Here is a 25,460-nt window from a genome sequence, read left to right on the forward strand (position 1 = left end):
ATATAAAATACTGCATCTGCCGACTGGTCTCGTGTGTCAGCATTGTGCGACTTTATTGACTACCACGACCTTTTACCTCATCCATTTGAAGTGAAATCACCTGCGTCTTGTAACTGTTTAGGATATTTTCCAGACCATCAGCAACTACATCCATCGAAACCACAATCAGTTCCAAATATCCGCCACCATGGGTGCCATCTCAGGCGTGTTGGCCCGCGTCCTTCACGCGCTCCTCGTTGTCCTCTCCATCGGCCTGATCGCCGTCTTCAGCGTGGCCAGCAACCCGTCGGACAAAAATGGCAGCGAGAGCCGCGCGATGACGAGGGTCCAACTGTTCGCATACAACATTATATTGGTACGCAAACGATTATATCTTGGCCTCCGCAATCTGATTGCTAACAACTGTTGTCGTGAAACTCAATAGGCCATTTTCAGCTTCGTCTGGTTCTGCCTGCTGCTCGTCCTGTCCTTCACCCGTCTGTGGCGACATGCGCCTCTACCTCGCGTCGTTGTCGCCGCCTTGTCCGTTGTCGTCAGCACGTTGCTCTTCCTGCAGACGGCTTCTGTCCTGTCCAATGCCGTCCGGTACTACACTCTGCTCAAGGAGGCCGAGGATAAATTCTATTATTCCCGCCGCAAAAGCAGCAGCTCGAGCAGCTCTAGTTGGTGCACCAGCAGCGGCGGCAGTTACAACAGCAGTTCCCGGACCTGTTACCTCGAGAGTTCGAAACCGTACCTGGCCGTCATTGTCGTGACCAGCCTCTTCAAGTAAGTCCTGCCGCTGGATGTTTCCCTCGACTCAAGCAAGATACAGGAACGCTAACACCTGGGTTTTTCCTTTTATAGTCTCTTTCTCCTCTGTGATCTCGTCGTCAGCTTTGTGCGCATGCTCTCCAGCGCCCATGAGGTCGCCCCTGTTCAGAAGCACCCCGACGGCCATGCCACCAGCCAGGCATAGAGAGATGGGAGATCACTATACAATGATAAGATGTTGTACAAAGATATGACGGTGCTTTTACTAGTTATGATACCACACAGGTTAGATGCATATGAGATTTTGGAGTTTGTCTAGACTTAGGTTAATAATACCTACACTTTTCGCCACCGAAGCAAACAAAACCCGTCGGAAGACACTCCTAGTGAAATTTCATGCGACTAGTCCGAGGTCAGTGAGCTACTAGCCAATCAAAGAAGATATTTGGATGGAGGAATGCATAGCTACTGGTAATGAAAAAGGGTCAGGGGCCTTGAAAGTTGTACGCCGTCCTAATGTCGCCGCTCTCCGCCTTCTCGACTACCTGCGAAATATATATCCATATAGGCACAGCAAAAGCATTGGATGATCGCCATTCGTAGCCTCTTGCAAACCTGACAACTTAATTTTCATTATAACCGACTCGAGTTACCCAGCGGCACATCTACTACGGCATGATATCACCTGGGCCGTCGCGGGGCGCGTGCAGGCCCTCGGCGTCGTCAAGACGGGCCGGGGCGCCGACGAGATGCTGCCCTCGCACCTCAGCGGGCTGCTCCGTCCGTCGCTCATGGGACACGGCTACATGTCGCCCGGTTCAAAGGCCGACTTCGTGGCCGGCTGCGTCGGGGTCCGGGCGGCGGCCCGGACTTATCTGAACGCGTGCTCGGCCGGGGAGCGGGATGGGCTCCTGACGAGCTGGAAAGAAGTGGCGGCGGGGTTTCTGCTAGAGGGCGAACAGGCGGCATACAACGAGGATAGAAAGTTCCACGATGGCGATTTTCACATTAAGTACCACGCCGCAGTAGGCTCATCGCGCACCCATCATGCTAACCCTCTCCCCTGGCCCTCTTTACCGTTATTCAATTAGAGGATAAGCGGCGAATCGATACTGTGTACAGCTTCTGCTTGATAATCTAGTAACAGGACTGAGAGATGAGACCAGTGAGGAGCTTTTACTACGGAGAAATGGGTCCTATGAAAAAATGAACAAAAACATGAAAAGGGGTCTTTGTCGAGCCAGCGTACTTCCATCCGGCAAATCCTAGCAATGCACGCGATGCTGGCTAATTAGACTTAAAATACACAATATCCCAGTATTCCAGTAGCAGGCCATCGGATTCTGGAGGATGAAGAAACAAACCTTTGCAGGCCATAGAAAGGAGCAAAGGGAGTAAAAAGTATGCAGCCCCTTACGGGAATGATGTGACGCCAAAAAGAAAAGACGAGGTCCGCCTGGGGCTCGAACCCAGAATCTCCTGATTCGTAGTCAGACGCCTTACCATTGGGCCAACGGACCATCTTTGATGGGAATTGAATCCTGTGAATGAAAACCTAAGCGCTTATTGACATCTATACAAATGTAGCTTGAATGGTGGGGGATAGATGTGATAAGTTTGTAAATCCAGATTTACTCGGGACCAACCAAAGTTAGGAAAATCGGTGATAACCCTTGGCGGGTCTCCTCCACATCCCTAAGCCCATCTCGCTCCACCCTGTTGTCTGATGACAATAGCGGTCTTCCTTAGCGCCCGAACTTACTAATCCATCCCTTGTCCGCCCTTAGATGTTCAAGCTGATGCACAACCTTGGGCTGCCTGCTCCTGCCGGCTCATTGGATCCATGGGTGGGCCGTTATCAACGCCGCCGTCAATAGGACGTTCATCATCATCATCCGTGATACCCGTCAGCTTCTCGATGACCTTGCAGGCGTACAGATCCCCGACCACGTTGATGGCGGTGCGGAAACGGTCGAGGAACCAGTCGATGGCCACGACGACGCCGTACATGCCCGTCATCTCGAGCCCGACCGAGTTGGCGATCATGACGGTCAGCACGAGCGAGGAGGCGGGGATGGGAGTCGTCGCGATCGACGACAGCGTCGACAGCAGCACGATCAGCACGTACTGGCCCGCGTCCAGCGACTTGCCCTGGGTCTCGGCCAGGAATGTCACGACCACGGGGAAGTAAATGGCGGTTCTGCGGTTCAAGTTATTATTACCATGCACACAGTGAAAGAGCCAAGACTGTCAAATCAGGTAGGCAACGAAAGGATAATACACTACTCACCCGTCCATGTTGACTAGAGTGCCGAGAGGAATGGCAAACCGCCGGATCGTCTCGGGGACGCCACGAGCCTCGGCCACCCGCAACGTCACCGGCATCGTGGCGGCCGACGACGCCGTGCCCCAGGCAGTAACCCACGCCGGTGAGCACTTCAAGAAGAAGCTGTAAGGGTTCCCGCGCGTGAAGACGAAGAATATGAGCGGCGTCACGACGGTGACGTGGATGGCCATACCCGTGAGCGAACCCGCAATCAGCCAGCCCAGGCTCTCGGCGATGATGGCGATGTCGAGCTTGAGCAGGTTCGGCATGATCAGGAAGAAGACGCCGATTGGCGCTATCTTGATGAGGAAGGTGATGATCTTCATGACGATCTGCTCGACCTCGACGACGGCGCGCAAGAGCGAGCCCCCGGGCTTTACCAAGAACCCGACCACGACGGCCGTCGTCAGCACGGCGAGGAGCTCGGTCTCGGCGAGCGCGTGGACGATGTTGGCGGGGACGAAGCTCTCGAAGATCTGCACGACGACGTCCTCGACCTTCGTGCCCGTGCCGCTCTTGTATTCTTCCTCGTCCTCGGCGTCGAGCGCAAGCGTCTCCTGACTGGCCGTCGGCATCCGCGGCGCCCAGACCAGCGCCGTCATGACGGTGCTGTGCGCGATGGCCAGGATGGTCGTGAGCACGTAGTAGCCGACCGTGTAGATGCCCAGCTTCCGGCCCGCCCCCGATGTCTCGTCTGTGAGGCGCTGCACCGCAATGATCATGGCCGTGGCAATGAGTGGAAGTACTGTTGATGGTGAAGGGAATCGGTCAGCGAGGGACGCACTCTTGATAGACTGTCTACGTGATGTTCAAATGGGCTTGGATCTGATGTGACGTACCAGACGCCTTGAGCGCACGCAGCCAAAGCTCTCCGGGGATCTCCAGGATGGTGATGCAAGCCTCGGGGACTTCATCCACAGTCGTGCTTACCGCCACGCCGATGGCAATTCCCAGGATGGCAGCGACAATTATCTGCAGCGTTGAGCCCATGACAGTGATGGAGTGCCACCACGGCTTCTTCTCGACTTGGATGGCGCCAACATCGCTGTGCGACGAGACCCGAGTCATGTCGACCGCGTTCTTTTCGGGAGTCGCATCCATCGTAGAGACTCTGCCCTTGTCTTATAGCTTATAGATAATGACAGGGTGGAGGTACAAGCGTGGGATAGACGAGGAACGGAAGAGATGGAACGCCGCACATGATGAGCGGGCATCGTTGATGCCTGCTTATATACATTATGACTGCCCGGTGACCTGCTTCATTGAACTGTTGGCAGTGATTTGATAACGCGGCGTGGTGTTGGCATCTGGGCAAGAGCTACCAAGGATTTGGCGTGCTTGTGGCTGCCACATGGGAACGAGCGCAAAAGGGCGGCCATATCAGGCCAAGTGATCCAATCGACCCAATCGTACTTGGCCGAGCTGACTATTTGATGCGACCTTCTCGATGCAGTTCCGCCAATCTCGCCGGCCAGTCTTGTCGGTCTTGGGGCCGAGAGCTCGGCAGGCTCGGCAGTGTCGACCGTCGATGCCGGGCAACCGCCGTAGGGCCTCTCAGCCACACTTACAGGCCATTCGACTGCATGACCAGGGCGAGATTGTATTGCGGGACTGTCGTGGTCGTAGCGTTGGTGGAGCTGCAGATTTCCAGGAGTTCTCCTCTCCCTTCAAGATGAACCTCCACTCTCAGTGGCAACGGGTAGGGACTGTCCACTCCGCCGCCCCTGGACCAATTGCCAACGTGGACGGACCCAATCTCTCGAAGCGGATAGGTTCAGTTCATGCCACCCATGCCTTCATCGTCGGGGGTTGTCATCTCCCAGGGGCCAACCCGAGGCCAATATAAATAAAGGAGATCCGGCAGCCATGGTCTTTTTGGCCTCTTCTTTCTGGTCACCCCACTCTATCACTCTTCGAGTCAAAGACGAAAAAAAAGAAGTCCGCCATTCAAACACCTCTTCCTCCGGTATAATCAATCAATCAACCAAGATGCAGCTCACCATCGTCGCCGCCGCCCTCTTCGGCACCGTCGCCCTGGCCGCCCCAGCGCCCCAGGGCGCCGACGTGCGCGAGACGCTGAGCCTGCAGGACTTCAGCGCGCACAAGAAGATCGTCGCCGGCACCACGGCCGCCAAGGTCGACAGCGTGAGCTTCCAGCTCGTGGGCAGCCGCGAGGAGGCCACCTTCGGCGTCGTCTGCAAGGGCGCCGCCGCCGCCGCCGCCGACGAGATCGTCTACAACACCACCACCGCCTACGACTGCAACGGCGACAAGGAGCACAACTACTACTTCCACGTCGTCCGGGTCGACGACAAGGACGTCTTCACCCTGCGCGTCAACCGCGAGGTCACCTCTGGGTAAGTTGCTCCACTCACCAGCCTAGCGGCTGTCATGATTGTCTCTTTGGCTAATGCGCGTCTGTCTTTCTTTTTTGGCAGCTGGGGCTACCAGTCTCTGGTCGAGGTTCCTACCTACTGCCACGCCGGCGGCGCCAACTCCATGGCCTGCGCCCAGATCGGTGGCGAAGTCGATATCGAGATGCGCGTTTAAGCGCTCGATGGCTCATGATGAGGAATAATGGCCGGCTCAAATGGCGATTTGTGGCTTTTGGGCATTCTGATATAGACCGCCGATAATACATAATGATCACCTTAGGACTTCTGTGAATTGTGGTGGCCAAATACCCGCTTAGCTTTTCGAGGAGATGCGAATCTGGGCATTTTCCCAGCGACTAAACGCACGATGTAGCCCACACGTATGAAGAATGGCACTCACTAGCGCCATGATCGCCCTCGTTATAGCAGATCGGATCGCCGCCTGCTGATCCCATCTTCGATAGGCATCAATCTCCACATTAGTTAAATCTATAATTAGCTTTGATCAGCGGACGATGCCGAAGGATCGCCGCGACTTGTCCCCCGTGGTCCCCGCGCAGCGCTCCGTGCGAAGGGTCTACGCCGACATTTGCCCCGGAGAGCTTTTTACCTGGATCGTCGAACCGGATAAGTGGACGCCGCGTACTATTCTTGCCTTGTCGGGAGAGCAAAAGGATCACACCAGAAGTCTGATCTAGGCCTCGTGGTGGCCGAAAAGACAATGTAAGATGAACTTGATCATATCTTGTGACGGCGAGCTACGTAGTTGGGCCTGATTTCGCAATTGGTTCCAAGGACCCGCGCAAGCAAATGGAAATACACCTGAAAAGCATCTTGTCTGATGCGTCTCAGCACAAATGGCTATCTCCTTGCGTTGCCCCTACATACACCCAGCAAGTCTATTTCCTGAAGAACAATTTCTGAGAGTATTAGCCTCTCCTGAGGCCATATCAAATTAAGTCTAGTATGTTTCGCAGCTCTGACCCTGCAGCCTGGACCTTTCTTTCCAGATATAGCCAAAGCACAGCGGTGCCGCATTCATGAGAATCAAGCTACAAAGGGCAAGCTGTTGTGACTGTGTCCCCTTAACTGCCCCTTTCTAGATGACGAGGCGACAGAAATTATCCTGACCAGAAGGTTGGTCGGCCGAAACCCAGCTTCAAGCGGCAGAGCGAGGTGTCAGAGGCACACCCCTTGCCTGCACTCCACGAGCCAAAGCGTACTGGTGATAAGGGATACCCTAAATATCCCACGTGCATCTAGGGACAATGTATCTGCACAAGCCCACTAAGATGTGATATACATCAACGAACGAAGCCCACTTGTGCGGTCGTCCTCACGATTCGCTAGTAAAGCAAGGAAGCCTCTCCCCCTTCGGAGAAACAAGAGCGACCCCTGTATCATCAACGTCTTCTCCTCGGTAGTCCTGTTGTGGATGTCCCATGAGAACCTATCAGCCCAATCTAGCCCCCCCAGGCAGGCAAGGTCCTTTTCAGAATTGGCAAAACGTTATGCAGGGTTGAGGAACTAATAGCTTCTTCAGAGCATCCTCTCATCGTCCCCTCGCATGGTGGCGCAAACTCCAGCCCTAGCTAGACGTTTTGTATTGGTAACTCGTCTCTCAAATAAGGGGTAGATCCAAATGAAGCAGCGAGGAAGTCCCTTGCACAATACTTGGCCTTGCGCGTTGTCGCTTGAAAGATGTTATCACATGTCCGTGGGATATCCATGCATTGTTTGCTCGAGTTCTCTTCATGCCCCTCAGCGACTGATCTACGTGGCATGAACCACACGCCTGGGCGCGTCAGTTACCGGGGTCCCTAATCGGGCCATCTGTACGACATCCCCAGCGATGGTGACTCCAACTCCCGGTGGGGTGGAATCTGCAGGCTGCCAGTCTCGAGTCGCACAAGACAAAATAGACGACACCTGCATTGCATATACAGTAGTATGATGGTATGGCCCCTCGCAAAGTTTTGCCACGATTCTCTTCTGGGCAGCCCAGTCGCCGCGATTGTTAGTATTGGCTGCGAGCTGTGTCCATTCAGTCGTCGGGCAATTACCGACGGTATAGATCGCGGTTACACCCGAAAAGAATAGGAAGTAATTTGGTATGGCGTATCAGCTCCTCATTGCTTTTTCCTCTTCCTCGCGCCGCATCCCGGATGCAAGAAGCATCCTTTACAGCATATTAAAGCGCACTAGCCCGGCGCCCTTGCGAGGAGAGAGCAGGGCGATGGCGTCGAATCCCATCCCTTGGGTGGTCCCGACGAGTTCAAGCCCTCATGCAGGCAGCCGGGCCTAGAGTAGCCGCACGTTTTCTAGATTGGTGAGCCAACACCGTAGGCTGAATACACACCTAATATTGGCTCGCAGCGGCTTGCCTTACGCTAAAGATAACATGCTCTTCGGGGCTCGGGGCAAACCGAACCAAGCATAATGGATGGGCAGCTTCGACAATGATTAGGAAGAAAGAAGAATCGCCCCCAAGTTGATGTAATGGTGGGGTTCCAAGCCTTCCCATTGGGGGTTGGCCCACTGACACAACCTAACCAACTAGGACCGACAAGAACATAATCATCGTGTGCCAAGACGGAGAAGGGGGAGGAGACATTGACTGAGGGCTGTTTGCTGCCTTGCTAATGACCCCTGTTGCCTTTTTGACGGCTATATAAGGCCATGGTGTTCGCAGCTGGCTCCTGGAGATAGGGTAATCTGGAGCATGCCCTATTACATAGACACCTGAAGCCCATCTCGCATTAGATCGAGCCTCGCCCACGTTCCCTGACACATACCCTTCCCTCCTCACAATAGTAGCTCTGTTGCTGTATAAAATTTCCACGCCATGGGCTCGATCGCCAACGGGCTCAATGGCCTCCACCTAAACGGGGTCCAGGAACTGGACGTCCTCATCATCGGAGCCGGTTTCGGAGGCGTCTGGCAGCTCAAACATCTGCGCGACGCCGGCTATAAAGTCAAGCTAGTCGAGGGCGGCGGCGACTACGGCGGCGTCTGGTACTGGAACCGGTACCCGGGTGCTCGAGTCGACAGCGCCGTCCCGTCCTACGAGTTCAGCGACCCGGACCTCTGGAAGACATGGACCTGGACGCAGCGCTTCCCGGGCTCGGCCGAGCTGCGAGCCTACTTTGCACACGTTGCCGACGTCTGGGATCTACGGCGCGACTCCCAATTCGACACTTCCGTGGAGTCGGCAGTTTGGGACGACAGTGAAGCCAAGTGGACCATCAAGGCCAAAACCAACCAAGGGCAGAAGGTCTTCAAGGCCAGGTTTTTCCTACCTAACACGGGTTTCGCAGCCAAGCGCTACGTCCCGGACTGGAAAGGCATTGGCAGCTTCCGGGGTAAATTTCTCCATCCGTCCTCCTGGCCGCACGAGGGCCTGGACCTGAAAGGGAAAAAGGTCGCCATCATCGGCACGGGCTCCACCGGGGTGCAGCTGGCAACCGACCTCGCGCCCCTTGTATCTGAGCTCGCCGTCTTCCAGCGGACCATCAATACGTGCATGCCCATGCGGCAAGTCGACTACGAGGACGGCGCACAAGCGATGCCTCGGGAGGAGTATCCGGCCTTCTTCGAGGCCCGTACCGACAGCTTCAGTGGCTTTGACTTCAACTTCATCGGCCGCTCTACCTTCGACGACGACCCGGAGACGCGCCGCGCGACCTACGAGAAACTTTGGGCCGAGGGCGACTTCAAGTTCTGGCTCGCCACGTATCAGGACATGCTCTTTACTAAAGATGCTAACCGCGAGGCATACAACTTCTGGCGCGACAAGACCCGGGCTAAGATCCGCGACCCTCAAGTTCGGGACCTCCTGGCGCCCATGAAGCAGCCCTACTCGTTCGGCTGTAAGCGCATCTCGCTCGAGAATGGCTACTTTGAGATCTTCAACGAGCCTCATGTGCATCTTGTCGACGTCAACTCGACACCTATCGAGGAGATCACCTTCAAAGGAATTAAGACATCGGAGAAGGAGTGGGAGTTTGACTACATCATCAGCGCTACGGGTTTCGATTCCATGACCGGAGGCCTGAAACAAATCGACATCCGGGGACCCTCTGGCCAGTCGCTTAGTGAGCATTGGAAGGACGGGACCTATACCAACCTGGGCATGTCGGTCTCTGGATTCCCCAACATGTTCTTCACCTACGGGCCGCAAGCCCCCAGCCCTTTCTGCAACGGACCGACCTGCGCCCAGCTCCAGGGCGATTGGATCATCGAACTGATGAACCACATGCGTGACGCAGGGCTCAAGAAGGTTGAAGCAAAGGAAGAGAATGTGAAGAAGTGGCGTCAGCACGTGGCAGACGTCGCAAACACCAGTCTCCTGCCGTCCACGCGCTCTGTAAGTATTCGTATAATTGCTGAGTCTTGTAAATCTACCCGTAGTGCTGACTCGTTACGCAGTGGTACATGGGCGACAATATCCCAGGAAAGCCTCGAGAGTGTTTGCTCTATCTCGGTGGTGTGACGGCGTACTACAAAAAGCTCGGAGACACCGCTGCAAACGGATATGATGGGTTCAAGCTCGAGTAGAGTCCCAAGAGCCAGGAGAACTGAAGGCGGTAGATACCAACTTCTGATGTCGAATTTGTCGAAGACGAGGTTCGAAACGCCTTTTAGTCGGGAATGGTGTAAATAACCAACCATCCATAGCTGTACTTGATTAGCGTCGGATCCCCGTCAAATGATTTGGTCCATTTTCACAGATGGAATCGCGCTTTAGTAAAGCGCGGTGCATTGCTGTTTGTAGAAGCCAATGCAAAACCGACTGATCCCTGGCCAGAACTAGCCCATCTTCTGTTTTCGCCTGACCCAGACCTCTTTGTCCTCAGGGTCTGTTTCAGTCTTTGTGGTGCTGCTGGTGACAGGGCGGAGGTCGATCTCCCAGATAGCAAGTTTGTAAGAGCCCCTGTCTCCTTGTCCCGTATGCAGGTCAAACGACCAATCATGCTTCGGACAGCTGATACCAGAACTCAGATTGATACCAAAATCCTCGATGTCAAATGGGGAACCCCTCGATAAGGGATACGAGGAATGCGGGCATCGCTGGTTAGGCGACATGTCAATTTTGTACGACGCAAGGACGCAATTGGGTTGGGCGCAGAGATCGCAGCACTTACGTTGTCTACCGCGTGGAACTTGCCCTTATACTGGAACACCAAGACCTGATCTTTCAGCGTCGTCGTGTCGGGGACAGCGGCATCTACTTCCGAAGCCTCAGTGGCACCTGCTGTGTTACTCGCGCGTGGTACGAGGTACACTTTGCAGCCTGGGGCCGATCCCTTTGGGTTGCACGAACGTCGTTCGGATACCGATTTACCATCCAGATCCAGGTTGGGAAAAGAAGAAGCCAAGCCCACAAAGTTCCACGGATCGCCCCGCCTGTTGCCGAAGGCGAAAGGCAAGGTGGTGGCCATGGTCAGTTCGTGATTGTGGTTACAGCGCTCCTTCTTATCTGACGGAGTCGCTGGAGCTAGGTCGGCGATAAGACCGAGAGCCCGAATTTGGCGGCGTTGAAAAATAAGGTTATGGGATAAACTGAAAAATAAGACTACGCTGAAGTTTTCTGACACGCTGCATCGTAATTGAATGTACTCCGTGCTGAAGTTCTGATCTACAGACCGCAAGGGTGCGGGAATTGGAATTTCTCAGGTCTCGAGTGAGCAACCGCGGCAGCTTATCGATACGCATGGTGGGTCTGCCACTTTCAGCCCCTTTCGAGATGTTCATCATGACTTGCAAGACATCGCTCTCGATCGTCGGACCCTTCGAGAAGGGTGTTTCTCAGGACAAGTATGATACATAGCAGTTGGTTGAAATATAGCTAGACTTGATGATGATATAACGATACTTGCCTCCGATTCCATTTGTCGCTGGTTCGGCCTTATGCTCGGGCCCCCAGTCAAAGTCTAGCTTGATCCCCATCTTGATGGTGTAGCTCTCCTTCGAGAGAAATAGCATGCTGGACCAGCACTGCAGGCAAAGCACTACACCCAACCAGCATATATACAGCGCGAGAACTAGTGCTCCAAGACAAGAATACCCCTTGAAGCAAATGTTGCTAGTGAGGGTACATGGGGGTGCGAGCTAGCGTAGCAAGCTTAGGGACCCGATCTCGAAGCCAAAAGTGGCTAGACTAAAACAGCAGGAAGATAAGCTCACAGCTGCATCCATTCATTATTATGCGACAGAATTGGCGAATGTTCTGGCGCTTTACGGAAAGGGAGATCTCAGTTGTCAGCCCCGCTTGCATCATTGGTGCCACGATTGCAGGTTGCACTCGGCCAGCCTCACTAGACCGCCTGTGTTACGAATGGTGGCGGCTGAGATGCAGGAACAATCCTGGCAGCACATCAGGTACTAGCGACGTCGGCCTCAACAGTTGTCGCTCGCCGGATAGTTGGGAAACTTGAAACAGGCAAGGCACAGGGTGCGAGGCGCAAACCACCTTGTACCCACCACGCTGTGTTTGCTGCGGTCCCACGCTTCCCGCCATAGCGCGACGCAGGAAATCCATAAATATGACAACCCGTTCTTTTGACGTCATAAGGGCGCTTGGGGAAAGGAGCAAACACGACAATTACGCCGAGATGAAAATTCAAGGCAGACCTGGCAAGATAGTGCCGAAAGATGGTGATAGTAGGGCCGGCGGCGGCTCCTATGGGGTTTGCGCGACACGTAGTTGGTCAGCCGTTGTCATGCGTTGCTGCCTCTGTCTTGGTAGAAAGTCAAGTAACTTGCCCAACCGAGGGAACAATTGAACTTCCTCGACATCTTGAACGAAAACGACAACTCCAAGGAAAAGTCACCACGAAAAACGAACACCCATAATACAGAACCAGTACATCTTCGCTCACAAGAACAATCATCGCCCAACATGGCTGTCGGCCCCGATACCACGCCGCGCGACGTTCGGAGTCTGCCCAAGGAGCTCCAAAAGAACTGAAACGCATCGAGTCCGACTTCACGGTAGATACGGCGATGCTGAAAAACATCACAGAGAAGTTCGTGGAGGAACTACGTGAGGGGCTGGAGAAGCCCAATCAGAATCTGGTGCGTATTCCTAACATATCCGAAAGCCATGGAGGCAGAATCGCGAGCTAACCGACGAGTAAAACTAATAGGCCATGGAAGCGACATGGGTATTAGGCAACCCAACAGGCAAGGAGCGTGGCTCGTTTCTTGTCGTTGACCTCGGCGGCACAAACCTGCGCATATGCTGGATCACCCTGAAGACGAATGCCGAACCGACGGAGATGGAGCAGAAGCGCTACTCCCTCCCCCGACGCTATCAAGACCTCGACTTCCGAGGAGCTTTGGGCCCTCATCTCCGACTCCATCCGAGATTTCATCGAGGAGTTCAAACTGCATGACGGCAGCCCAGAACCGTACGTTGGAGCACCCTGACTCGAACTTGTTGCTGGATCTGAGCTAACGTACACCAGATTGCCCTTGGGCCTCACCTTCTCCTATCCCCTGGAGCAAGATTACATTGATCACGGGAGGTTGAAGACCTGGACGAAGGGTTTCGACATCAAGGGAATGGAGGGCGAGGATATCGCCAAACAGTTCAGGAGTTCCCTAGAGGCGCGGGTAAGCCACCAAGCCCACGACCCACTGAGTTGCATGCATGTTACTAACACATCATAGAAACTCCCCCGTGAAACTCGTATCTGTAATCAACGACACAACTGGTGCCATGATCGCCTCAGCATACCGCGACCCAGAGACAATCGTTGGTGGAATCTTTGGTACGGGATGTAACGCAGCCTACATGGAGAATGTTGGCTCAATACCGAAGCTGAAGACAACGCTACCCGCCGATGTCATGATGGCTATCAACTGCGAATATGGCGCCTTCGATAACTCGCACAAGGTCTTGCCCAGAACCAAGTACGACATCGAGATCTGCCGCGAGTCGGTACGGCCAGACGAGCAGGCTTTCGAGAAGATGAGCGCGGGCTTGTATCTAGGCGAGATCTTCCGTCTCGTCATGCTCGACCTGCACGAGCAAGGCCTCGTTTTCAGGGGCCAGAACGCATTCGACAAGCTGAACCAGGCCTTCAAGCTCGACACAGAGTTCCTGTCGGGACTGGAGCACGACACCGACGAGCAGATCGTCGCGCGCTTCGAGAAGACATTGCAGCTGAAGGCCACGCGGGACGAGCTGATTGTGTCGCGTCGGGTGTCCGAGGCCATCGCGATTCGTGGTGCCCGGCTCTGTGTGACCGGTATCGCCGCGATCATCAAGAAGAAGGGCGTCACCAAGGGCCACGTCGCTGCGGACGGTTCGGTCGCGATCAAGCACCCCGGATTCAGGAAGCGATGGACACAAGCCATGGCGGAGGTCCTGGACTGGCCGAGCGACCGCACCGAAGACCCCATCACCATGACGAGTGCAGAGGATGGCAGTGGCATCGGTGCTGCCGTCATTTCGGCCATGACGATCCAGCGGAAAAAGGACGGCCGGACAGAGGGGATCCAGTTTGAGCTTGAAAGCAGCACCAAATGAAGGAGCATATGGCGGTGATGATTTATTGATTAAAGACTGGTGTCAGTCAATTGGCTAAAGGAAACTTCCTCATGGAACAACAGGCCTGGAGAATGGGCGACATGATAATCATCTCCTGCAATGTGAAAAACACAAGAAAGCAATTCATGTGGCGCTTGCCATGTTTGCTGTACACTGGGAGAGAGAGAGTCAGTGCTGTCAAAGGCACTGACACTAGAATCAGTGCGGCTGTCAGACGTAGCTGGATGAAGATGTGGTGGACAAAGCACTAGACATTGAATCCCGCGATTCAACACGGCCAAAGAGCCTCAAAAACTAAAGCAAGTAAAAAGAGCAAGACAGAGATCAAGCTTGATTGAATAATGTGTATGCCGTCCTCAAAGACATCTTCGTGTGCTTGCTGCTGTGATTTCGGGTTCAGTGAATTGAAGATTGGATTGCGGGGAGAAGGCGCCTGTCTTTGATCCACTGGAATGGAGAGCAAGTTTCGTGCAAAGAGATCTGGATCACGTGACGTTGCCAACTTCACATCATCTGTGGCATATCCTTTTCCGATCCAACGACTCGACCGCGACAGCTTCTCACGCCCCTATTCACCCGAAGCGCTTTGAAAGTGCGTCTAGAAGGGCTGCGGAGTAGAATGAACCGAGTAGAAGGGTATATACGGGGCTGAATTCACAACACATTCTCAAGATGGAGAGGCGCAAGGAGCAAAACAACATCATGGGTAAGGGGTCAACCATACTCTCTTTCTCCGCACCCTTCCGTTATACTCGCTGCTGCCATGATGATTTTCATGGATGAGGGGTATCTCCTTGGCGATTTCCCCTGTTTATTCCTCATGGCGGACGAGTGCTACGCCCGCGGCTGGCGAGTGCTGCTCGGTCGCTTGGGCGACATCGTCGGCGATGTTGCTGTGAAGCCGCGATGGGCGGCTCAGACAGCTGCGATGCTCAAGTCGCAGCACGCGGGTCTTTCTATAAGAGGTTGATCTGATGGGCGCGAGATCTTGGATCTTTCTTCCACGATCATCAAACCAACATCATGTCTTCTTCGGATATTACCAACAAGGACGAGGCTGCCTCATGGGAGGCTTTCGAGAAGGCCATCCAGGAGGAGGAGGAGGAGGTCAAGAAGACCGAGAAGGCCATCGCCCTTCCTTCGTAAGTCAATCATCTCGTCTCACCTTCATCGGAATTGCTTCAGTCATGCGAGCGCCAAACTGGCATGACAAGCAAGCAAGTCTCATCGCCGACTTCCTTGACTTCGTCGACGACTTGCTTGGTTGACTCATCGATACATGGCTCGTCGATACTCGGCTCGTCAACCACTTGCTCATTTGGTCCATCGCCGACTTGCTGGCATTTAATGGACCCGCTTCTTGTCATACTGCTATCTTCTTGTTTCTTTCCAAGTTAATCTCTAACATCAATTTCTTCCACAGCTCTCTGCCTTCTGCCTCTTTTGCATTATCATCATCATCGCTCGCCAACTTGGCAATTAGCACAAACATGAACAACCGCTCTAACGACACCCTCCTAGATCGCCATGAGAAGGCTATTGCCGACATTCTCAAGCGCTTTATGAACATGGTTGTTGCCGCTACCGAGCCCATTGACGAGGGCTACACGCCCGAGAAGGCCAGCCTGAACCAGATGCAGATGGCGACCGAGACTGCAGCTCTCGTAAGTTTCTCTTCCGCCTTTTATTTTCGTTTCTGAGATCACGGTCCTTTCTACTGGGTCTTCCTCACTCACATCTTACCTACCCTCGCCCATTTCTCACTTGCACTTGCCAACGTACTTACCCACCCCACCACCACACGCCACCTTCCTAAACAACCTCATCCGAGTTCAATGTCCGTTCATTCGATCTGATCTCTCCCACGAAACCTGCTTCTAATCCCCCGCCCACAGATCAAGGCAATCGAGAACCTGCTCCAGATCACGCGCGAGATCAAGCGCCTCTGGATCACGGGCCCGCTCGTCCCCACGCCCCAGACGGACCGCGAGAACAAGGAGCGCGACGCCGCCATCGACGCCAAGACGGAGCGCATCTGCGGCCTGTTCAACAAGTGGATCGAGAAGCGCGAGGAGGACCAGCGCGCCGCCCGCCGCCTTCTCGCCGAGCGCAAACAGCAGACCGACGGCGACGAAGACGGCGCCACTGCCAATACCGCCGCTTCTGCTGGTCCTGATGCAGCATCTGGGGGTGCTCATACTGCCGGCGGTCCTGCTGGCGTGCCTGGTGCTGGCGGGGCTAACGAGGCTCTTGGAGCTACTGATTAGGCTGCGGGTTTGGCTTCAAGACAATGGCTGGATTGTGGAGGACGCACTTGAGTAGGGTTGACCTCGCACACAACACTTGAAAACGGAAAGAAATGGAAGGAGATGGTTATCTTAAATTGGGGTTGAGGCATCGGGATTTGGGAAAATGCACCTTGATCGACTGGCCTACATCTTTTGCAGGCATATAACCATCCAACTACAGCCTTAAGCACACACATTTCAAGGAGGCGTCACACTTGTGAGAACTCATATGGGGCACGAACAATGCGTAATTGATTTCCGGCATCCATAAACTCCTCGTGAACCTGTATTTTGATTTGTGATTCTAAGCAGCTAATCTACTGCTCCTCCTCTACGATGTCGCCCTCCTTAACCTCCTCGCCGAGCTCTTCCTTCAGGGCATCGGGCACATCCTCAGCCTGTCCTACGCGCTGGTGAGCAGCTTCCATACCGCCAGCTGTGACCCAGAGGAAGTAATCCGTCTTGAAGTTATCGATCTGGTGGAAGAAGGCGTGGAATCTGTTTACCTTGTTAGTTTCGTGGAATCAAGCCGGCATTTGGAAACAGATGTGACGACTTACGAGTTCTCCTTCTCCTCCAGGTCAAAGATACGCTGATAGATGTGCGAGTCTTTGAACGCCTGCAGCTCCTTCTCGTAGTTGGCGAAGTCGATCTTGGGGCGATCAAAGTTCTCCACGGCGCGCAGGTTATAGTTCTCGAACACGGGACGCTCCAGGAGCAGACCCAGACCGGGGGCCTTGGGAATGCTGATGCGACGGGGCTGGTACGACTCCTCCATACGCGAGAGATCGGTGGCGCAGCGGGTCACGAGCACGGCCATGCCGACCATCTTGCGGATCTGGTGCATCATGAAGGACTGGCCGTGCACCTTGAGCGAGAGCCACTCCGTATCATTAATCTGGATTGGGTTCGGGTTCACGACGAACGACTTGATGTGACGTTTGGCCGATGGATCATTGAATGACTTCTGCACCGTATAGTTGTGGTAGTTGCGCGTTCCAAGGTACTGGTTCAACGCTTCTTGAAGCTGGCCGATGTGGCCAGGCGTGACGCGGTATCGGCGCTTTGCCGCGACATAAGCGGCCTTGATCTTCTTGACGGCAGCATCCACGGGGCTGACCTCCTTGGGCTGCTTCACTTCTTCTGTAGGCTTCTCCTCGGGGACGGCGGCTGAGGCATCCACATCCATGGCTTCGACATTGGGTACTTCGGTGGCCGTTGTTGTGCTGGGAGCGGCATCTGTCGATGTTTCGGTTGCGACTTCGGCACTATCAACTTGAGCTTCACTGGCCGCTGCAGGCTTGTCCTTTTGACGGCCTTCTCCTTCTTCGTTTCCGTCGAATCTTCCTCCACCGCGAACAAGCGCCTCATGACCTTCTCGCGCACATCGGGTTCGAGGCTCTCGAGGATAGGCTGGATATCGTTCTTCTCGACTTCGTGCCAGAAGTCCTTCATGTCCCCAAGCTTTGTAGCGTGTTCTTCCTCAAGTCCCTTCTCCTTGACGGCCTCAAGCACCTTCTTCCCCAAGAAGCTCTCGTGGTGAGGGGGCAGAAGGCAGTAGCTCGGCATCAAGTACTCGTACCATCGCGAATCGCATGTTTGGTAGCAGTTGAAAGCATTGTTGGTCCGCTGGATGCCCCAGACACGGATCTGGGGAGGCAGCGCCTCGTTGATCTTCTGCACGATATCCTCGTCTTCGATAATAAGCTTTAAGGAGATAACGTTGCCGGCAGCGTGCACACACCCTTGTCGGTTCGTGCACAGCGTATCAATTGGGACTTGCGCGGGTCGTCGGCGTTCACCTTCGAAATGGCTTTCGCAGCAACGAAAGCCGCAAAAAGGTCGCCCTCAATTGTCTTTTCGCGGTGGTTGATTTGCATGCCGTGATAGCCTGTGCCAGCGTATCCGATCATAACAGCCACCTTGCGCTTCGGTCGTCGCTCCTCGGCGGCAATCTCTTCCTCGGTGAAGGGGATGCTCATGTAGCTGGGCTTGTCGCGGTTCGATTCGCGAGGCTCGCTTCCGTCGGCAGCAGCAGCCGCGCTTTCGCCATCCTCGCCTACCTTCCGGCGCTTGCTGTCGTGCCAGTCATCCTTGCGGGATCGTTTGTCTGCGCGTTTACGGCTTCGGGCTATGTTAGCACGCATTGGCGGGGGTGCTTGCGCAGTAATGTACGAGAGCCAACCAACTTACCCGTATTCATTGCGCCCAAGGTCTTTGCGCTTGTTCTCGCCTCGTTCTTTGTCACCGCGATCTCCCCCGCCTCCGCCTCTACCCCCACGTCCTCGCCCACGGCCGCGGCCCTTGTCGTGTCGGTTATGTTTGGGTTTGCGGTCGCCACTTGCATTGTTGCCGCCTGCGTTCGGAAGCCCCGAGCCTTCTGGGGCAGATTGTGCGGGTTGAGGTTTATTGCTGTCACCGGTACCGGACGAAGCGGCAGGTGCAGGTGCGGGAGCCGCGCTCGAGGTATTATCGTGTTCGTTGCCCATTTTGTGAGGTGTATTCTCATAGTTGTCGAGGTCAGAATTGTCGCTTTCAAGATTTCCCCAATTTTTGGACGAACAATTGCAAAATGTCTAGCTCCTAGCGCAAGCCCACTTCGCTGAGTTTCCGACCTGCTAAAGATAGCTTATCGATTAGCTACAGTGGGGATCTCCCCTCTACACTTCAGGTTTACAGGGATAGTACAGCCTAAACAACCCCCATCAACTACACCAACGGAAGCGCGCATTCATGAAAGTGCATCATCGCACATACACCAAGTAGATAATGTTCTACTTCGCGAGCCAATACATCTGTCTTTCTTTCACGATAGATATGTTCAGATCCAAGCGACCCCCGGAACATTCATTCTTCACTCCCAATTCAATTTGAGCAACAGGGACCGCAGCCTAACGTAGTTAGGATTAACGAATGCCATGTACACAATGCGCGAGGAAACAGCGCCAGCACCAGACTCAAAGAGAGCAGAGATGATAGTGCACACTTCATCTCTGTTCGACTCCAAAGAGAAGTGTTTCGTAAAAGACCGCTCCATCGTGATCAACTTAACAACTGGCCTCATCACCGATATCTTCACGCGCGGCAAGGACGAGCTACTGACCCGATATGAGCTGCCTGGCCAAAGTGTGATCGACCTCCGCGGCCTGACAGTGCTGCCTGGCTTGGTCGACGCCCACACTCACATATTTTTACATCCGTACTCCGAAGTATCCTCGTTAAATCAGATGCGGGATGAGAGCGCGGTCGAGCGCATTGTCCGGGCCACCAATCACGCTCGCGCCGCCCTAGAGGCCGGTTACACCACCTATCGCGACCTCGGCACCGAGGGTCTCCGGGATGCTGACGCCAGTTTTCGCGACACCATCAACCGGGGGCTTACCCCAGGCCCACGCATGTTCGTGGCTACGGAATGCATCGCCTCGAGCGGCGGCTACGAGGTCCGGCAAGAAAACCACAGCGCGTTTGGTTGCTGTGGCGGGACCACCGTGCCACGCATCTCAGACCCTGCAGATGGTGTTGATGGGGTGCGGGCTGCGGTTCGACGTAGACTGGGTGCTGGCGCCGACATCGTCAAGTTCTACGCCGACTACCGGAAACGCGCCCTGCGGTTCCCTACCCCGGCATGGCCTGGTGCCCCGGATATCAAGTTCCCACCCTCGGCTCACCCAATATACGGCGCGAGGAATCCTAACACGCTGCTCTTCAGCCAGGCCGAGATGGACGCTATGGTGGCCGAAGCACGGCTAGGAAATGCACCGATTGCCGCGCATGCCCAGAGCGCGGAGGGAGTTATCATGGCCGCACGGGCGGGGGTCACAAGCATCGAGCACGGCATGACACTAAGTGACGAGGCTTTGGAAGCGATGAAAAAGCACGACATTCTTTTTGTGCCGACGCTGTCGGTATTCGAGGCCTCGAAGGGTTCGTTCGGCGACGAGCCCGAACAAGTGTTCCGAGGCATCCTGCAACGCACCAAGAATGCCTTCGACCGTGGCATCCGTTTGGCTTGCGGCGGGGACACAGGCGCCATCGCACATGGCGAGAACGTCAGGGAGCTTGAGCTGTTCGCTGATGCGGGTATTCCGATCCCGGATGTGCTTCAGGCGGCAACTCTGCGCGGGTGGGAAGCTTGCGGTGGCGATCTCTGCGGGAGACGATTTGGTTATCTGGGGCCTGGCTGGGCTGCTGACTTGATTGCTGTTTCAGGGGATCCGTGCGAGGACATCAGTGTCCTACGAGAAGTGATGTTCGTAATGAAAGATGGTGAGGTATGCATAGATGAACTGCTTGATCTTGGAACGCCTAGCACCTGTACTCCAATCGAGTGAGCCTTTAGGAATCCTCAATTATTGATTGGAGGTCGACGCCCCTTTTCCGCTCCGTTGCCTGCGCAGATTAGCCTGCCAGCCATTTTGATTAGTCTTCAAAGGCTCAGATAGTGGCCTCCCTGATTTCATATATTCAAGAGAAAGAGAAAAGCTTGTACTTGAACACAAAGGCTCAATCATCAGTTCGGCAGCGTAAGAACTTTGCCATATCACGTCGCTAAGATCAATTTTTTTTTAGTAACGTGTCGCATACCAGGGTGTTCTAGTGGAAACAAACTTCTCAAAAGCAACTCGCCTTTTTAATATCGATCTGAAAGAAGCTGTCGTGCTCTACTCCGTTAAACATAATAAATGGAATCCAATGGATACAGTATATATAGATCAAAGAAACCCCAATCTTATTATCAGCTACTTCTTGAAGTATCCGGAATAGATAAACTCTTTTTTCACATAGGGTTGGTTTGAACTGGGATAGTAAGAGTATTACAGCATATCCCGACTATTGTGATACGGTTCAGAAAGATCCAACCATTAATATGACGTTACGCGGATCTATCGATCCTCTACTTTCGACACTGTGTTGTGGGAAAGAGACACAGAATATATAGCCATGGGATGTCGTATAGTATTAATATAGATGAATCAAACCCTTTCCCCCGGCCTCATTGGAGAATCACTCAAATTATCTGCAGCCCGAGCATTAAAATGGCGTATAATATGACTTCGCCACTGAGTGTATTATCAGTCTCTGTGTATTTATTGGCATTTCAATCGGAACAGTCAACTTCACTGACCCCAACCGGCAATCAACTACCGGAAGCGGTGATGCGGGGGAACAGGGTAGGATAGATCCAAACCACACATGTCTGCTTCGCGATTGGAGAATGCAAGACTCGTTTATGCAACAATATCGGGCGTACGGATAATCCCGACGGGGAATCTCTCTGCGATCTCCTTCTTAGATACCCCCCTTTGGCCACCCCCTCCCTTCTCGTCGCCAAGCGACTGGGATTTCACTTCCTCTAAGACTATCATCACCCAGGCTCCCTTTCACTCTCTCTTCCGTTCTCCAATCTTCAAGCCCCTTTGATTCTAGGCAACGTGACCATGGCAGTCAAAACGCGCATCACCAAGCTCCCCGAGACGTCCCTCTGGGCGAACCGGCGCTGCCTGTTCATCTGCATCATCGTGTCGCTGGCCAACATGCAGTACGGCCTCGACTCGGCCATCGTCGGCAGCCTGCAGGCCATGCCGGGGTTCCTCAAGGTGTTCGGGTACGAGGACCCGTCGGCGGTCGCGACCAAGGGGTACGCCATCGGCGGCACGTTCCAGCGGCTCATCGGCTCGCTGCTGACCCTGGGGGCGTTCCTGTCGTCGCTGTGCGCCGGGGCCTTCGCCCACTACTGGGGCCGCCGCTCCGCGCTTTGGGCCGCCTGCGCGCTGAACGCGGTCGCTTGCGTCATCCAGGTTGCGTCCAGCGATAAGGCTGCTGTGTATGTCGGGCGGCTGGCTTTGGGTGTCGCGAATGGGTTTTTGGTGACCTTCTCTAATATTTACACGGCTGAAGTGGCGCCATTTCAGCTCAGGGCCGTCTTCGTTGCTCTTTTCTCAGGTAAGTCTGTTGGGTTTGGGGGTGACTGCTCCGCTTGTCGCAGCGAACAGAAGCTTCGTCTTCTTTGGGATCTATGCTGACAGTTGACAAGAATGGGTCAATGTGGGAAGCATCATCGGCGCAGCAGTTGCGAATGCCACAAAAGGCAGGATGGACAAGGGTTCCTACCAAATTCCGCTGGGCACCTTGTTTATTGTCCCTGTCTTCCTGACCATCGGATTGTTCTTTGTGCCCGAATCCCCGCGATATCTTGTCTACAAGGGCGACCTGCAAGCCGGACGGGCGTCTCTGGAAGCACTGAGGGGCGACGCTCTGGAGCCTGAGGAGCTGGAGCTGGAATGGGCGGAGATGGTGGAGGGAATCGCGGAGGAGAAACGGGTCGCGCAAACGATCGGACCATTGGACATGTTCCGGGGCTCTGACCTGCGCCGTACACTCCTCTGTCACGGCATCATCGCCACCCAGTCCGGCTCGGGCGCCTGGTTCATGATCAGCTACGCGACCTACTTCATGATCGTGGCCGGCCTGTCGGTGGAAGAAGCCTTCAAGTTCTCGGTCATGAACACGTGCCTGGCCTTCGTGGGGGTCAACATCGGCATCTACGCCATGCGGCACCTGTGCGGGCGCCGGACCATCCTCATGATCGGCTCCGTGACCCAGGCCCTGACCATGCTGGGCATGGCCGTGGGCCCCACGACGGCCATGGCGCAGGGGAACCGCGCCGCGGTCCGCGGCAGCGTCATCACTTTCACGGCGCTCTTCATGATGGCGTACAACACCTTTGGCGGCAACGCGTCGTACCCCGCCGCCACAGAGATGGTGAGCACGCGGCTGCGCGCCTGGACCGTGGGGTCGGCTACCTCGCTGGGGTACCTGCTGGCTTGGCTGACGGGGTTCTGCTCGCCTTACTTCATCAACCCCGAGAACTTGAACTGGGTAAGTGAACCAACACGCACATTAAAGGCTACGGAATTGTTACATGCCGTTCGGACCGGATAGATGCTGACCTGCAAATTCGTTGTCTGATAATAGGGCGCCAAATACGCTTATATCTGGGCCGGATCCAACCTGCTGTGTCTCGTCTTCTTCTACTTCGCCGTACCGGAGACGAAAGACCGCACGTTGGAAGAAATCGACGAGCTCTTCGCCAACAATGTCTCTGTGCGCAACTTCAAAAAGTACGAGACGACGATCCTGGACAAGGCGGCGAGGGCCGTGCAGGAGCAGCACAAGCCCGAGGGCATCGTGACGGAGCACGTGGATAATGCCACATTGAAAAAGGAATAAAACTCCATCTGAGGCATCAGGTTCGAGCGGAGAGTGATGTCTATAAGGCTGCGGTTTTGGTTAACTTGCATCCTTTTCCTTTTCAAATCCTTTTGCTTCGTCGTTGAGCTCTGCCATAAACCCAGAAGCACGGAGTAACTTGGAAATTAGGGAATTGTGTATATATATGTATTGATCAAGCGAATAGTTATGGACAATTGTTCAACATCCTGGGCAATGTGAGATGTCAACTTTGTTGATGTAGGAAGTTCTTTATTTTACCCCTTTTCATCAACGCTCATAAAAAGGCAGGCAGTCCTCTCATGGGTACAAAATTACATGAATACTTGCGATGCAAATTGTGCATCGTTCGTTTCCCCTTCAAACGGATTGCCCGCTCAACTATGCATACCCTATCATTCTATCATTCGTTATGAGAACAGTCACCTTGAACATAGAGCCACAACCATTCGCATCTCATAAGACTAGTCTACCGACTGATCAGTGCTTCCGGCAGGCCGAAACGCGCTCTTATCATGACCTTGCGCAACTCGTACTTGGGATTGTTCTTCTGGATAAGAGACGTCGAGCACGACCTTAATCCGCTGCCTGGCGCCGAATGATCATCGTGACCAAGACTATGTCCGCCTGGTGCGCCCCAGGCTCCCAGCAGCGCAAGGTCGTCCCTGGCTTGCGCATCACGATGTTGTTGATTGAAAGGCGCGACGGCCGTACACATGGCGGTGATGACGTCGCCATCAGCCCAGGTGGTGTCCAGTATTTGAGTTCATTGTCGGTCAGCAGCTTCTGGTCTTGGTTGATTCAGCATACTGCCGTCAACCTGGTACCGGTTGTCCGTTCTGAAGCTCGAATTTGAGGTGGGGGAAAACAGCAGCTGTGGAAAGTGGGGTGCACCAAGATCAAGTATCCGCCCGTGCGCCCGTGGTCGCGTGCCGTTTGCATCAATCCTTTTTCCCCCCATTTCCTCCCAACCGAACGAATCTCTGCTGCTTTCTCTGGAAGTCTCTCTGGAAGAACCCCGATCACTCTACCTGAGCGACGATGATGGCAGTACGTCCGCTGTCACCGCCAATATCCAACCGCGACGTTTGAGACTGGGACAGGGGAAAGTTGTCCTTCAAATTCGACGACGTTGTTCTCCACTGTTCGTTGTCATTAGTCACACACTGTAAGCATCGTCCACGACTGGCGGTGAAGAAGGTTGGAAAGCCTGCCTGCCAATGCGTGCTTTACCGCCAACTAGCCAGCCAGCCAGCCAGCCAGCCCCTTAGCAATGGATGCCAGTTGACTCGGCGATGTTTGGCGGCGTAGCACTGCAAAATGGGAACGCCGTGCACCGTCGAAGAAAAGAAGAAGACGAAGAAGGGCAGGTGGATTCTCGGACTGCAACGGGCGCTTCCGAAGGGCAGGTTGGCACCGCTAGTTCTCCACGCCCGCCTTGACCATCTTGTCGACCTGATCGCCCAATCTGCAATCCAACAATGCCTGATCTTTGGCCCCATAAGTCAATACACGGCCATCAGTTCAGTGCGCCATTGACCGCGCCTCTTTTGAAGATTCTGTCTCTCCAGGATGCGAATGATGCGACCGAGCCCAGATTGCTTTGCAAGATCCCGTGGGAAGATCTCGTCGTCGGCCTGCCCCAACGTGAATAAAATCATTTCGAGAACGACGTGGAAGCCGCAAGCAGGTCCATCGACGAGGTGTTGCAGGTTCTCGAGGGTGTCGTGCAGACTCCCCGAAATTGCCAATACTCTGCCTTCTTCCAGGGAGCAGATGACTTGGTGGAATTGGTAGGAGCCGACGCCCTGTTCGACTAGAAGAACTTGATGAAGGGTTCGGCCTTCTTCATGATATCGATGTCCTTGGTCAGGCCAAGGTCAGATTCGTTTTCAACAGCCGCAGACGGGTAACAAGACAGGAAATCAAAC

General features: G+C 54.4%; 14 protein-coding genes across 14 annotated transcripts; 11 read left to right on the forward strand and 3 right to left on the reverse strand.

Moving 5' to 3' along the window:
* Positions 1-187: 187 nt before the first annotated feature.
* Positions 188-958, forward strand: PG998_011667 (uncharacterized protein; the record flags this gene model as incomplete). Its single annotated transcript, XM_066878483.1, has 3 exons — positions 188-355; positions 425-768; positions 847-958. 3 exons carry the CDS (start codon positions 188-190, stop codon positions 956-958), a joined length of 624 nt encoding a protein of 207 aa, XP_066727537.1.
* A 544-nt stretch (positions 959-1,502) lies between these two features.
* On the forward strand, positions 1,503-1,906 carry PG998_011668 (uncharacterized protein; the record flags this gene model as incomplete). Its single annotated transcript, XM_066878484.1, has 2 exons — positions 1,503-1,778; positions 1,901-1,906. 2 exons carry the CDS (start codon positions 1,503-1,505, stop codon positions 1,904-1,906), a joined length of 282 nt encoding a protein of 93 aa, XP_066727538.1.
* A 638-nt stretch (positions 1,907-2,544) lies between these two features.
* On the reverse strand, positions 2,545-4,180 carry PG998_011669 (uncharacterized protein; the record flags this gene model as incomplete). The annotated part of the gene is made up of 3 exons (XM_066878485.1): positions 2,545-2,953; positions 3,044-3,824; positions 3,919-4,180. 3 exons carry the CDS (start codon positions 4,178-4,180, stop codon positions 2,545-2,547), a joined length of 1,452 nt encoding a protein of 483 aa, XP_066727539.1.
* An 888-nt stretch (positions 4,181-5,068) lies between these two features.
* Positions 5,069-5,629, forward strand: PG998_011670 (uncharacterized protein; the record flags this gene model as incomplete). The annotated part of the gene is made up of 2 exons (XM_066878486.1): positions 5,069-5,436; positions 5,518-5,629. 2 exons carry the CDS (start codon positions 5,069-5,071, stop codon positions 5,627-5,629), a joined length of 480 nt encoding a protein of 159 aa, XP_066727540.1.
* A 340-nt stretch (positions 5,630-5,969) lies between these two features.
* On the forward strand, positions 5,970-6,152 carry PG998_011671 (uncharacterized protein; the record flags this gene model as incomplete). Its single annotated transcript, XM_066878487.1, has 1 exon — positions 5,970-6,152. The coding sequence occupies one exon, from the start codon at positions 5,970-5,972 to the stop codon at positions 6,150-6,152; it is 183 nt and encodes a 60-aa protein (XP_066727541.1).
* A 2,147-nt stretch (positions 6,153-8,299) lies between these two features.
* Positions 8,300-10,011, forward strand: PG998_011672 (uncharacterized protein; the record flags this gene model as incomplete). The annotated part of the gene is made up of 2 exons (XM_066878488.1): positions 8,300-9,820; positions 9,883-10,011. 2 exons carry the CDS (start codon positions 8,300-8,302, stop codon positions 10,009-10,011), a joined length of 1,650 nt encoding a protein of 549 aa, XP_066727542.1.
* Positions 10,012-10,263: 252 nt separating this feature from the next.
* PG998_011673 (uncharacterized protein) lies at positions 10,264-10,895 on the reverse strand (the record flags this gene model as incomplete). The annotated part of the gene is made up of 2 exons (XM_066878489.1): positions 10,264-10,524; positions 10,599-10,895. 2 exons carry the CDS (start codon positions 10,893-10,895, stop codon positions 10,264-10,266), a joined length of 558 nt encoding a protein of 185 aa, XP_066727543.1.
* Positions 10,896-12,717: 1,822 nt separating this feature from the next.
* On the forward strand, positions 12,718-13,990 carry PG998_011674 (hexokinase; the record flags this gene model as incomplete). Its single annotated transcript, XM_066878490.1, has 3 exons — positions 12,718-12,866; positions 12,924-13,046; positions 13,129-13,990. 3 exons carry the CDS (start codon positions 12,718-12,720, stop codon positions 13,988-13,990), a joined length of 1,134 nt encoding a protein of 377 aa, XP_066727544.1.
* Positions 13,991-14,777: 787 nt separating this feature from the next.
* On the forward strand, positions 14,778-14,981 carry PG998_011675 (uncharacterized protein; the record flags this gene model as incomplete). Its single annotated transcript, XM_066878491.1, has 1 exon — positions 14,778-14,981. One exon carries the CDS (start codon positions 14,778-14,780, stop codon positions 14,979-14,981), a length of 204 nt encoding a protein of 67 aa, XP_066727545.1.
* Positions 14,982-15,501: 520 nt separating this feature from the next.
* Positions 15,502-16,278, forward strand: PG998_011676 (uncharacterized protein; the record flags this gene model as incomplete). The annotated part of the gene is made up of 2 exons (XM_066878492.1): positions 15,502-15,675; positions 15,907-16,278. The coding sequence occupies 2 exons, from the start codon at positions 15,502-15,504 to the stop codon at positions 16,276-16,278; spliced, it is 546 nt and encodes a 181-aa protein (XP_066727546.1).
* A 338-nt stretch (positions 16,279-16,616) lies between these two features.
* Positions 16,617-18,788, reverse strand: PG998_011677 (tRNA pseudouridine synthase A; the record flags this gene model as incomplete). The annotated part of the gene is made up of 5 exons (XM_066878493.1): positions 16,617-16,797; positions 16,860-17,567; positions 17,660-17,993; positions 18,044-18,423; positions 18,493-18,788. The coding sequence occupies 5 exons, from the start codon at positions 18,786-18,788 to the stop codon at positions 16,617-16,619; spliced, it is 1,899 nt and encodes a 632-aa protein (XP_066727547.1).
* A 438-nt stretch (positions 18,789-19,226) lies between these two features.
* On the forward strand, positions 19,227-20,630 carry PG998_011678 (uncharacterized protein; the record flags this gene model as incomplete). Its single annotated transcript, XM_066878494.1, has 1 exon — positions 19,227-20,630. The coding sequence occupies one exon, from the start codon at positions 19,227-19,229 to the stop codon at positions 20,628-20,630; it is 1,404 nt and encodes a 467-aa protein (XP_066727548.1).
* Positions 20,631-21,737: 1,107 nt separating this feature from the next.
* PG998_011679 (uncharacterized protein) lies at positions 21,738-23,529 on the forward strand (the record flags this gene model as incomplete). Its single annotated transcript, XM_066878495.1, has 3 exons — positions 21,738-22,242; positions 22,334-23,178; positions 23,275-23,529. The coding sequence occupies 3 exons, from the start codon at positions 21,738-21,740 to the stop codon at positions 23,527-23,529; spliced, it is 1,605 nt and encodes a 534-aa protein (XP_066727549.1).
* Positions 23,530-24,148: 619 nt separating this feature from the next.
* PG998_011680 (uncharacterized protein) lies at positions 24,149-24,385 on the forward strand (the record flags this gene model as incomplete). Its single annotated transcript, XM_066878496.1, has 1 exon — positions 24,149-24,385. The coding sequence occupies one exon, from the start codon at positions 24,149-24,151 to the stop codon at positions 24,383-24,385; it is 237 nt and encodes a 78-aa protein (XP_066727550.1).
* Between the last annotated feature and the right edge of the window lie 1,075 nt (positions 24,386-25,460).

The sequence above is a fragment of the Apiospora kogelbergensis genome (assembly GCF_038363985.1).
Source record: "Apiospora kogelbergensis strain CBS 113332 chromosome Unknown utg000007l_segment0_segment0, whole genome shotgun sequence".
In the NCBI taxonomy this organism is placed as follows: domain Eukaryota; kingdom Fungi; phylum Ascomycota; class Sordariomycetes; order Amphisphaeriales; family Apiosporaceae; genus Apiospora; species Apiospora kogelbergensis.